This window comes from Cetorhinus maximus, unplaced genomic scaffold, assembly GCF_964194155.1.
Source record: "Cetorhinus maximus unplaced genomic scaffold, sCetMax3.hap1.1 HAP1_SCAFFOLD_72, whole genome shotgun sequence".
Lineage (NCBI taxonomy): Eukaryota > Metazoa > Chordata > Chondrichthyes > Lamniformes > Cetorhinidae > Cetorhinus > Cetorhinus maximus.
The window spans coordinates 790954-803668 of NW_027596106.1; the positions used below are offsets into that span (position 1 = coordinate 790954).

A 12715-nucleotide genomic window follows, 5' to 3' on the forward strand; every position below is an offset into this window, starting at 1 on the left:
ATCACCCGCGCTAACTAAATATTCAATGTTTGGAACATCGAACGTTTTGGCTAAATATTCTGGGTGTTCAATAAATTATTCCGAATCAATCAGTAATAATAATCTAACAAACAAAATACTTTAATATTTCAGTGAACGTTTAATAATTTAGCGAAAAGTTTAAAAATTAATCTCCACCTTTGTTGAGGTATGTTTAGAAAACTCTCTTAATGATCCGGCATTGATGCGGAAGGATTTTTTTGTATTTACTTAACCTAGTTAATTGAGAAATAAATAATTAATCACTTTATCCTTTACCAGATCTCGGCAAAACAAATCCAATCACATCATAATTGTAACTATTAATTATTAAATCTAATTACAGGATAATTGGTGAATAATCCTAGTCTTTTGAGAGATTATCTTGAATTGGTCATTAATAACTAATGGTTAACCTAAAGAACCAGCCTCCAATGAGCGTCATTCCACCAAAATGTAATAAAAATTTGTTATTCTAATTCGTTAAGAAGCTCATTTAACAAGCATCAGTTAAGAGAAATCGGCTTTCAATGATAACAAATAATTCATGAATTCTAGAGACAATTATTGAGCGAATGATTAATTTGAAAAGCTGCATTTCAAGCGAAGTCGAGAATTAAAAGTCATTGTTCACCAATCGATGTGAAATTCATCTCAAATACATTGGCAGCAATAATCCTTCATTGCAAAGTGAGGCACAGGGCTTCGTTCAGTCGAAACCCGATTTAATCCAGGCGATTGCAGATATAGAACAATAATCCCCTCCTGTGCTTTGGACTAATTTATATTTCTAACAAACAGGGAGTGTGGGTGAGGCAAAGAAAACTGGAGTGAAGAATGTGGAGCCAAGTGTAAAAGGAGCGCTGGGACAATCAGTCTGAACTGACTGGAATATCAGACCAGGGGGTGTTGCAGAGGAGGAGAGTTATCCCTTCTTGGCGGATGATGATGGTTGATATAGACGGAGGCAGCGGGAGGACGACAGCTCGCTGGGAGAGCACTCACGGGATCAGCCGAGGGTCAGGGTGAGTTGGAGCGAGAGGAACATGCGGCAGGAGTTGGATGATGACCAGATGAGTGCGGAGGAGACCAATGACTCGCCGACTGAGACCCAGGAAGGTATGGACACCATTCGAGGTTGTGTGGCTTCACTCTGTATCTAAACCCGTGCTGTACCTGTCCTGGGAGTGTTTGATGGGGACGGTGTAGAGGGAGCTTTACTCTGTATCTAACCCCGTGCTGTACCTGTCCTGGGAGTGTTTGATGGGGACGGTGTAGAGGGAGCTTTACTCTGTATCCAACCCCGTGCTGTACCTGTCCTGGGAGTGTTTGATGGGGACAGTGTAGATCGCTGTTAGTTTTGTGTATTAATTCCTTGAAGCAGTTGGCATTCCAACCCTTCCTCATCCATCAGTGATGCTCCCATTCCCCTTCCTGGAGCTGAGCTTTCCTTTGACTGTGTCATTGCAGAGACATCCTGGCAGGTGTTCTGTGGGAGCGGGTGGAAGAAGCTTGTAATTGGTTCACTAACTATCGCTGCTATCTTTGCAATCACCGCCGTTATCTTGTACAGTGAAGGTAAGGCCAGCTATATCACTGAGGCGATATAGAGTGAGCAGGGCGGAGGGAGGGTGCATGAGGCACAGACACACACAGTGAGCTGGGCAGGGAGAGAGAACAGGGCAGAGATACAGTCAGTGGGCAGGACAGAGAAAGCAAACGGGACTGATATGGTGAATCAATGTGTCAGAGATACAGATTAAGCAAGCGGGACACAGAGAGAGAGAGAAAGCTGGGTAGATATTTTCTTCTTAATGTAATTAAGCGATGTGGGTATCGCTGGCCATATCCAGCATTTATTGCACACCCCTCATTGCCCTAGAGAAGGTGGTACTGAGCGGCCTTGTTGAACCACTGCAGTCCATGTGGTTTAGGTACCCCCGCAATGCTGTTAGAGATTGAGTTTTAGGAATTTGACCCAGCGACAGTGAAGGAAGGACTGATATATTTCCAAGTCAGCATGATGAGTGGCTTCAAGGGGAACTTCCAGTTGTTGGTGTTCCCATGTGTCTGCTGCCCTTGTCTTTCTAGACGGTTGAGGGTTTGGAAGGTGCTGTCTAAGGAGCCTTGGTGAGTTTCTGCAGTGCATCTTCTACATGGTACACAATGCTGTGTGTCGGCAGTGGAGGGAGTGAATGTTTCTGGACGTGGTGCCAATTAATTGGGCTGTTTAGTCTGGTGCCAATCAATTGGGCTGGTTGAGTGTTGTGGGAGCTGCACTCGTCAAGGCAAGTGGAGAGTATTCCATCACACCCCTGACTTGTGCATTGTAGATGGTGGACTGGATTTGGGGAGTCAGGAAGTGAGTTACTCGCTGGAGGATTCCCATCCTCTGACCTACACTTTTAACCAGTGTTTATATGGCTAGTCCAGCTCAGTTTCTGCTCAATCATATCCCCAGGATGTTGACAGTGGGGGATTCAGCAATGCTGATGCCAGTGAAGACAAGGGGCAGTGATTGATTTCTCTCTTGCCGGAGATGGTTATTGCCTGACACTTGTGTGGCACGAATCATACTTGCTACTTGTCAGCCCAAGGCTGGATATTGTCCAGGTCTTGCTGCATTTGGACATGGACTGCTTCAGTATCTGAGGAGTCGCGAATGGTTCTGAACATTGTGCAATCATCAGCGAACATCCCCACTTCTGAACTGATGATGGAAGGAAGGTCATTGATGAAGCAGCTGAAGATGGTTGGACCGAGGACACGACCCTGAGGAACTCCTGCAGTGTTGTCCTGGAGCTGAGATGACTGACCTCCAACAACCACAAGCATCTTCCTTTGTGCTAGGTATGACTCCAACCAGCAGAGATTTTCCCCCAGATTACAGTTGAGATCAGTTTTGCAAGGAGTCCTTGATGCCAGACTCGGTCAAATGCTGTCTTGATATCAAGGACAGTCACTCTCACATCACCTCGGCAGTTTAGCTCTTGGGTGTATGTCTGAACCAAGCTGTCATTAGGTCAGGAGCTGTGTGACCCTGGCGGAAACCTAACTGACTGTCAGTGAGAAGGTTATTGCTAAGCAAGTGCCACTTGATAGCACTGCTGATGACCCCTTCCATCATTTTACTGATGATGGAGAGTAGACTAATGGGGCGTTAATTGTCCGGTTTGGATTTGACTTGCTTTTTGTATACAAGAAACATCTGGGCATTTTTCCACAAAGCTGGGTAGGAGCCAGTGTTATAGCTGAACTGGAAGCTTGTCTAAGGCCGCGGCGAGTTCTGGAGCACAAGCCTCCAGTACTATTGCCAGAATATTGTCAGGGCCCATAGCCTTTGCAGTATCCATTGCCTTCAGCCATTGCTTTATATCATGTGGAGTGAATCAAATTGGCTGAAGTCTGACATCTGTGATGCTGGGGAACTCCGGAGGAGGAAAAGGTGGATCATCGACTCCTGGCTGAAGATTGTAGCAAATACTTCAGCCTTATCTTTTGCAATGATGTGCTGGGCTCCCACATCATTAAGCATGGGGATATTTTTGGAGCTCTCTTCCATGTATGACCTGATGCCATGAGACTTCACGGAGTCCGGAGTTGATGCTGAGGACTCCCAGGGCAACTCCCTCCCGATTGTATACCACTGTGTCGTCACCTCTGCTGGGCCTGTCATGCTAGTATCCAGGATGGTGATGGTTGTGTCTGGGTCATTATCTCTAAGGTATGATTCTGTGAGGATGGCTATGTCAGGCTATTGCTTGACTCGTCTGTGAGACAATTCCCCCAGTGTTGGCACTAGTTCCCAGATGTTAGGAAGGAGGATTTTTCTGGGTCAACAAGGCTGAGATTCCCGTTGTTGTTTCCAGTGCCGAGGTCGATCGAGTGGTCCATCCGGTTTCCTTCCCTATTTGTGACTTTGTAGTGGTTTGGTACAACTGACTGGATTGCTAGGCCATTTCAGAGAGCTGTTAAGAATCAGCCACATTGCTGGGGGTCTGGAGTCACATGTAAGCCAGACCAGGCGAGGGCAGCAGATTTCCTTCATTTGACTTTTAATTCATGATTTTATTTAATTAAAATTCTACCATCCCCACCTGTGATTCGAGCCCTGCTCCCTTGAACATTCCCCTGGGTCTTGAGGTACCAGGGACAAGACCACTACACGTGAGTCGGTGGTACACAGAGAGACATAGAGAGAGAGAATGGAGAAGAGGGAGTGAGCAGGAGAGAGAATGGGGCAGAGACATTGCAGGGATGAAAGGGAGATTGAGCCTGCTGGCAGTACACGTTGCGAATACTGTCACTAATGAGGGAGCGCTGCTCTGTTGGAAGGTCATTGCTGAGGGAGCGCCGCACTGTCGGATGGTCAGTACTGAGGGAGCGCCGCACTGTCGGACGGTTAGTACTGAGGGAGCGCCGCACTGTCGGACGGTCAGTTCTGAGGGAGCGCCGCACTGTTGGACGGTCAGTTCTGAGGGAGCGCTGCACTGTTGGACGGTCAGTACTGAGGGAGTGCTGGTTTAGATATTAAACTGATGCTGCCATGTTCCTCCTGGGGTGAAATTGAAAGATCCCATGCCAACTCCTGCCAGAACAGGGCATGAGATCTCCCCGCCTGTCTTGAGGCCGACAATTATCCATCCAGCAGGTTAGAGACTGGGAATCCTGTGGGGAGTAACTCACCTCCTGGCTCCCCAAAGACTGTCCACCATCTGCAAGGCACAATTCCGGAGTGTGAAGGAATATTCTCCACTTGCCTGGATGAGTGCCGCTCCCACAACAATCAGGAAGGTCAACACCATCTGGGAAAATGCAGCCCTGCTTGAGTGGCACCCCATCCACAAACATTCACTCCCTCCACCACCAACGCACAGTGGCAGCAGTGTGTGTACCAAATACAAGATGCACTGCAGCAACTCACCAAGGCTCCTTCGACAGCGCCGCACAATCTAACAGCACTGTGGGTGTACCTACTCCACATTGACTGCAGCGGTAGAAGGTAGCTCACCACCACATTCTCAAGGGGGCAATTTGGGATTGGCAATAAATGCTGGCCCAGCCAGCGAAGCCCACACCCCATGGAAGGAGGGAGAAAAGAGACTGAGCAAACAGGTTGTCTTTTCGTGATCACCAAGCTGTTTTGGTGATTATTGCCGTGCAGAATCTCTGCTTCCTCGATGCCCCCTGTCCCAGCGCTGAACACGTTCCTGAAGCAGTTAGGCAGGGCTGGGGGCTGGGGGTGTGGTCCCTGGGTGGGGGGTGTCCCTGGGTGGTGGGCGTGTGTTCCACGGGGTGGGGAGGGGCGTGTGGTACCTGGGGCTAGAGATACCTGCAGACTTTTCATTCCCTCGGCTGCTCTGTCAACAGGTGCGCGGATGAAACAGGAGATCTTGTTGAAACAAACAGCCCTGGACGCCGCCCTCAACAGTTACAGCAAGGTCAGCGACTCCATGAAGCTGGAGCTCACACCATCTGACTGCGCTCATTTCCAAGACACGTTCAGGAAATGGTTCCGCTCCTTCTGCAAGATTATCAGTAAGTTTTGGGCCTGTTGTTGCTCACAACGAGACAGCAGGAAGTTCCCTCCCTCTCTCCCTCTGCAACTATTCCCCAACATGCCATTTCCACATCCCCCACCACTTTCCAAATGAACGCCTCCTCACTTCCTTGGTTTCTGCTTCCCACCCCATCCCCAGTTCTCTGTCTGTGCTGTTATTGGCGGGGGCGGGGGGGGGGTGGTGGGGGGGGGGGCGGGCGGCGGCGGGTAGGGTGAGTCACTCAGCTGCACATCCTGTTCGGAGCTCATCCAACATGTGCAGCACACTTTTTTTTTTAAATATACTTTATTCGCAATATATCTTCAACAACATTTCAAAATCACCATCACAAAAATACAATCAGGTTCAACGTTTACAACGTGTATCACGAAATGCATCAATACAATAAATGAATATTACAATCATTTGCAGACATTCATTTTCAGCTGTACAGCCCGAGGGGATTTAAACAGTTCCCAGTCCCTCGGTGCACGAAAACGATCACACCTCCGCACACGCACATGCACACACACAGACGCAGAGATGAACTCACACCTTCTTTCACACTCACTCATACTCTCTCCCTTACTCCTTACACACACTAACACTCGTTCCCTGCCTCTCATACACATTGGACACACTCGCTCCCTGTCTCTCACTCACATTGGACACTCTCACTCCCTGTCTCTCACTCACATTGGACACACTCACTCTCTGTCTCTCACTCACATTGGACACGCTCGCTCTCTGTCTCTCACTCACATTGGACACACTCGCTCTCTGTCTCTCACTCACATTGGACACACTCGCTCTCTGTCTCTTACTCACATTGGACACGCTCGCTCTCTGTCTCACTCACATTGGACACGCTTTCTCTCTGTCTCTCACTCACATTGGACACACTCACTCTCTGTCTCACTCATATTGGACACACTCGCTGTCTGTCTCACTCACATTGGACACACTCGCTCTCTGTCTCACTCACATTGGACACACTCGCTCTCTGTCTCTTACTCACATTGGACACACTCGCTCTCAGTCTCACCCATATTGGACTCACTCGCTCACTGTCTCTCACTCACATTGGACACACTCGCTGCCTGCCTCTCATACACATTGGACACACGCTCTCTGTCTCTCACTCACATTGGACACACTCGCTCTCTGTCTCACTCACATTGGACACACTCGCTCTCTGTCTCACTCACATTGGACACACTCGCTCTCTGTCTCACTCACATTGGACACATTCGCTCTCTGTCCCACTCACATTGGACACACTCGCTCTGTCTCACTCACATTGGACACACTCGCTCTCTATCTCACTCACATTGGACACACTCGCTCTCCATCTCACTCACATTGGACACACTCGCTCTCTGTCTCTCACTCACATTGGACACACTCGCTCTCTGTCTCACTCACATTGGACACACTCGCTCTCTGTTTCACTCACATTGGACACAAAGACACTCGCTTTGTCTGGCAGACACACACACTGATACTCGCTTTGTCTGACAGACACACACTCTGACACTCGTTTTGTCTCACACACACACTCTGACACTCGCTTTGTCTCTCACACACACACTGACACTCGCTTTGTCTCACACACACACTGACACACTCGCTTTGTCTCACACACACACACACACTGACACACTCGCTTTGTCTCACACACACACACTGACACACTCGCTTTGTCTCACACACACACTGACACACTTGCTTTGTCTCACACACACACACACTGACACACTCGCTTTGTCTCACACACACTGACACACTCGCTTTGTCTCACACACACACTGACACATTCGCTGTGTCTCATGCACACACACACACACTGACACACTCGCTTTGTCTCTCACACACACTGACACACTTGATTTGTCTCACACACACACAGTGACACACTCACTTTGTCTCACGCACACACACACAAATACACACACCGACACACTCGCTTTGTCTCACTCAGACACTGACACACTTGCTTTGTCTCTCACACACATACTGGCACACTCGCTTTGTCTCTCACACACACACTGGCACACTCGCTTTGTCTCACACACACTGGCACACTCGCTTTGTCTCACACACACACACTGGCATACTCGCTTTGTCACACACACACACACACTGACACACTCGCTTTGTCTCACACACACTGACACACTCGCTATGTCTCTCACACACACACTGACACACTCGCTTTGACTCTCACACACACACACTGACACATTCGCTTTGTCTCTCGCACACAGACAATGACACATTCGCTTTGTCTCTCACACACACACTGATACACACTGACACACTCGCTTTGTCTCTCACACACACATTGACACACTGGCTTTGTCTCTCTCACACACACACACACTGACACACTCGCTTTGTGTCACAAACACACACTGACACACTCGCTTTGTGTCACACACACACACTGACACTCGCTTTGTCACACACACACACACACACTGACACACTCGTTTTGTCTCTCACACACACACACTGACACACTTGCTTTGTCTCACACACACACACTGACACACTTGCTTTGTCTCACACACACACACTGGCACACTCGCTTTGTCTAACACACACACACTGACACACTCACTTTGTCTCACACACACACACTGACACATTCGCTTTGTATTATGTACACACACACACAATGATACACCAAACTCACTGACACACTCACTTTGTCTCTCACAAACACACACACAGAAAAAGTATTTCTCGCACACACAGACTCCTTCTCTCTCATACACAAACATTGACACTCACTCCCTATATCACACACCAACATACTTTCTCCCTCTCTTTCATCAATGCACACTCTGTCTCTCTTGCACCCACTCTCTCAGGTATTACGATTAATACAATGTCACGCACTCAAACACCGTGACTGTCTCTCCTATGCACAATCCCACACTCTCTCTCTCCACTGTCCTCTCCCCCATGTGCTCGGACGCCATCATTCCCTGTCCACCGCCCAGATTGAGAGCCATTGGTCGGTGTATGATGAAGAGTACTTAGTGCCACCATGGTGAAGGTTTGTCCTCCTACATTCAGCACTTGTAATGTCAGTGACCCTGTGTGTACCTGTCCTGGGAGCGTTTTATGGGGAGCTTGTAGATAGAGCTTTACTCTGTATCTAACCCTGTGGTATACCTGTCCTGGGAGTGTTTGATGGGGACGGTGGAGAGGGAGCTTTACTCTGTATGTAACCCCGTGCTGTACCTATCCTGGGAGTGTTTGATGGGGATGGTGTAGAGGGAGCTTTATTCTGTATCTAACCCCATGCGGTACCTGTCCTGGGAGTGTTTGATGGGGATTGTGTAGAGGGAGCTTTACCCTGTATCTAACCCCGTGGTGTAACTGTCCTCGGAGTGTTTGATGGGGACAGTGTAGAGGGTGATTTACTCTGTATCTAACCCCGTGCTGTACCTGTCCTGGGAGTGTTTGATGGGCACAATGCAGAGGGAGATTTTCCCCACTGTAGAATAAATGAATAGAACAGTGTAGAATGTAGCCATTCGGCCGCTGTACCTGTCCTGGCTATTTGAAAGAGCTATCTCATTCAATTGTCTAACCATCTTTGTATTAAGATTCCTCTATCTCTACGCCCGCCTGTCCTCCCACCCACCCAATTATTTGGCCAATTAGATTCTGCCTGTGGCTTCACCCCAGCGAGAGAAATTTTCACTATGACGACCCATCTTCTTTACAATCCTTTCATGTGATGTGGGCATCGCTGGCTAGGCCAGCATTTACTGCCCATCCTTAATTGCCCTTGTTCAAAGGGCCATTCAGAGCCAACCACATTGCTTTGGGTCTGGAGTCATATGTAGACCAGACCAGGTAGGGGCGACATATTTCCTCCCTAAAGGGCATTAGTGAACCAGATGGGATTACATGGTCATCATGAGACTTTAATTCCTGATTTATTTTATTAGATTGAAATTTCACCATCGGCCATGGTGGGATTTCAACCCAGGACCCCACAGCACGACTCTGGGTCTCTGAGTGACAAGTCCAGTGACAATGCCACTGCACCACTGCCTCCCCATTACCCCTTGAGAAGGTGGTGGTGAGCTGCCTTCTTGAACTCCTGCAGTCCATGTTGTGTAGGCACACCCACCGTGCTGTGAGAAAGGGAGTTCCAGCATTTTGGACCAGTAACAGTGAAGGATCGGCCGATTTATTTCCAATTCAGGATGGTCAGTGGCTTGGAGGGGACTTTCCATGTGGTGGTGTTGCCTTTGTCCTTCTAGATGGTAGCGGCAGTGGGTTTGGAAGGTGCCGTCTAAGGATAATTCTTGCTGTGCCTCTTGTAGATGGTACACACTGCTGCGAATGTGTGTCTGTGGTGGAGGGGGTGAATGTTTGTGGATGGGGTGCCGATCAAGCCAGCTGCTTTCTCCAGGATGGTGTCAAGCTTCTTGAGCGTTGTTGGAGCTGCACTGAATGCAAGCAAGTGGGGAGAATTCCACCACACCCCTGACTTCTGCCTTGTAGATGGTGGACAGGCTTGGGGAGTCAGAAGGTGAGTTGCTCTCAATAGAGTCCAAGCCTCTGACCTGCTCTTGAAGCCACAATGTTTATCTGGCGTTTCCAGTTCATATTCTGGTCAATGGTAAACTCCAAGGTGTTGATAGTGGCGGATTCAGTGATGGTGATGCCATTGAACGTGAAAGGGCGATGGATGGATTCTGACTCATTGGAGATGGTCATTACCTGGCACTTGATGTGAATGCTTCTCACTGACTACTTGCCCTTCCAGGAATATGTGGCAAAGTTCAACCTGAGCCGTGTATATTGGATTGGAATCAAGCACAATCCGCTGGAATCCGCTTGGATGTGGGTGGATGGGACACCTGGACAAGACAACCTAATGTGAGTACCGGGCGAGGCCAAAGTGTGGGCAGCAGGAGGGAAGTAGCTGTGCAGGTGAATCTGGGATCAAACCGAGAACAACGGCAATCTTATCCCAGGCAGTGGAGAATAAGGCCGGAAGTCCAGTTTGACTGCGACTAACCCCGTGTTCTCCCACTCCTGGGAGTATTTGACGGGGACTGCGTCGAGCGAACTTTACTCTGTATCTAACCCCGTGCTGTACCTGTCCTGGGAGTGTTTGATGTGGACTGTTTAGAGGGAGATTCACTCTGTATCTAACCCCGTGCTGTACCTGTCCTGGGAGTGTTTGACGGGGACTGTGTAGAGGGAGCTTTACTCTGTATCTAACCCCGTGCTGTACCTGTCCTGGAACTGTTAGACGGGGACGGTGTCGAGGGAGCTTTACTCTCTATCTAACCCCGTGCTGTACCTGTCCTGGGAGTGTTTGACAGGGACGGTGAAGAGGGAGCATTACTCTGTATCTAACCGGAGCTGTACCTGTCCTGGGTGTGTTTGATGGGGACAGTCTACAGGTTGTTTTACTCTGTATCTAACCCCGTGCTGTACCTGTCCTGGGAGTGTTTGATGGGGACAGTGTAGGGGGTGATTTACTCTGTATCTAACCCCGTGCTGTCCCTGTGCTGGGAGTGTTTGATGGGGACATATTTGAGGGAGCTTTTCCCTTTATCTAACCCCGTGCTGTACCTGCCCTGGGAGTGTTTGATGGGGACAGTGTTGAGGGAGCTTTTCTCTGTATATAACCCCGTGCTGTACCTGTCCTGGGAGTGTTTGATGGGGACAGTGTTGAGGGAGCTTTTCTCTGTACTGAACCCCATGCTGTACCTGTCCTGTGGGTGCCAGAATGTGCCTCACCTGGGAATTGGGTGGGATTTCTCTCTTTCACGTCAGCCCCTAACGGTTAATGAATGGGGGGAACGGGGGTGGCAGGGAGCGAGTTTTACTTTCACTCACAAACCGTATTTGTTCCCCCCTCCCCAACTCCTAGATTCTGGGACCAAGGCAGCCCCGACAGTCACTTCGACTACGCGATAGAGGCTTTCAGGAACTGCGTCTCCCTGCGCCGAGGAGCCTGGGCTAACGCTGTGTGCAGCGCTCCGCAGCACTGGATCTGCAAACGGAGGTCAGGGCCGATCCCGGTCAAATTCTGAGGGTCGGTAATGAGGGAGTGCTGCACTGTCTGAGGGTCAGTACTGAGGGAGTGCCGCACTGTCTGAGGGTCAGTACTGAGGGAGTGCCGCACTGTCGGAGGGTCAGTACTGAGAGAGTGCCGCACTGTCGGAGGGTCAGTACTGAGGGAGTGCCGCACTGTCGGAGGGTCAGTACTGAGGGAGTGCTGCACTGTCGGAGTTTCAGTAATGTGGGAGTGCTGCACTGCCAGAGATACATGCTCCCTATGGGTGGAGATAGCAGCCACCAGTTACATCGCTGGAAAATGGGAGAGGCGGCAATCGCAGGGGCTTTGTGACTGTCGCTATCCAGTCTGCCTGCAAGAAGGCGATAGGCTCTCCTGCATCTACCACAGGATCAGAGGGGAATTCAAGTCTCAAGATCAGTAAATCCTGTCTGAAAACAATATACTTAAATTGAGTGAAATATGTTTGTATTATTTCACTGTTGTAAAGTGTGGGGAATGTTATCTCATAGAATGTGACAATTTTAATCAGATATTAAAGTTTATTTATGCCAGTGAGTTAAGACAATAAGTCTCCAGTTATTATTAATATATTAATATTGTTTCACTCTGTTCTGCTCCATTGAGACTCCAGCCCAGTCTGTCACGTGATGCTTTGTGTCTCTGTCCCAGTGGTGACCTCCCGGGAATCTTTTCCGGGGTCGGGACCTCTTTTCCGGCCGCTTCCCTTCGTTACCAAGATGGCCGCCCCTGCCTACCGGATGTGCTGAGTCAGGCGGCGCAGCCAGATCCCTGAGGGCGGCTGAAGAGGCTGCGAGAGGCGGAGGCTTCAAACTGGGCCCGTGGAGGAGCAGGAGGCCCCCGGCTGGAGCACATCCCGAACTCATCACCATAGAAACCAGGAAAAGTCATCTTCTATTAGTCTTTAATATCTATAATCAATATTAATCCAGAGAATAATAGATCATTAACAAGATTCAATTCAAATAGTATCAGGAATCCATCCAACTCTCTAAATAGCTTTTTATTATCAAACATCCATCCTTTATATAGCTAATCATTTATAAATCTTAATAATCTGTCACTAATCTGTCTG

At 49.0% G+C, this 12715-nt stretch overlaps 1 protein-coding gene across 1 annotated transcript; it reads left to right on the plus strand.

Annotated features, from left to right (window-relative positions):
* Positions 1-304: 304 nt before the first annotated feature.
* On the plus strand, positions 305-12176 carry LOC144672833 (uncharacterized). Its single transcript, XM_078534814.1, has 4 exons — positions 305-1137; positions 5389-5556; positions 10354-10466; positions 11473-12176. The coding sequence occupies exons 1-4, from the start codon at positions 1065-1067 to the stop codon at positions 11563-11565; spliced, it is 447 nt and encodes a 148-aa protein (XP_078390940.1). The 5' UTR covers positions 305-1064; the 3' UTR covers positions 11566-12176.
* Positions 12177-12715: the final 539 nt, after the last annotated feature.

Bases quoted from the DNA above. Each gene is read 5' to 3' on its own strand.
- LOC144672833 (XM_078534814.1), top strand. From the start codon at position 1,065: ATGCGGCAGGAGTTGGATGATGACCAGATGAGTGCGGAGGAGACCAAT. The intron at 1,138-5,388 runs GTATGGACACCA...CTCTGTCAACAG, and splicing joins GCCGACTGAGACCCAGGAAG to GTGCGCGGATGAAACAGGAG. The intron at 5,557-10,353 runs GTAAGTTTTGGG...TTGCCCTTCCAG, and splicing joins CTCCTTCTGCAAGATTATCA to GAATATGTGGCAAAGTTCAA.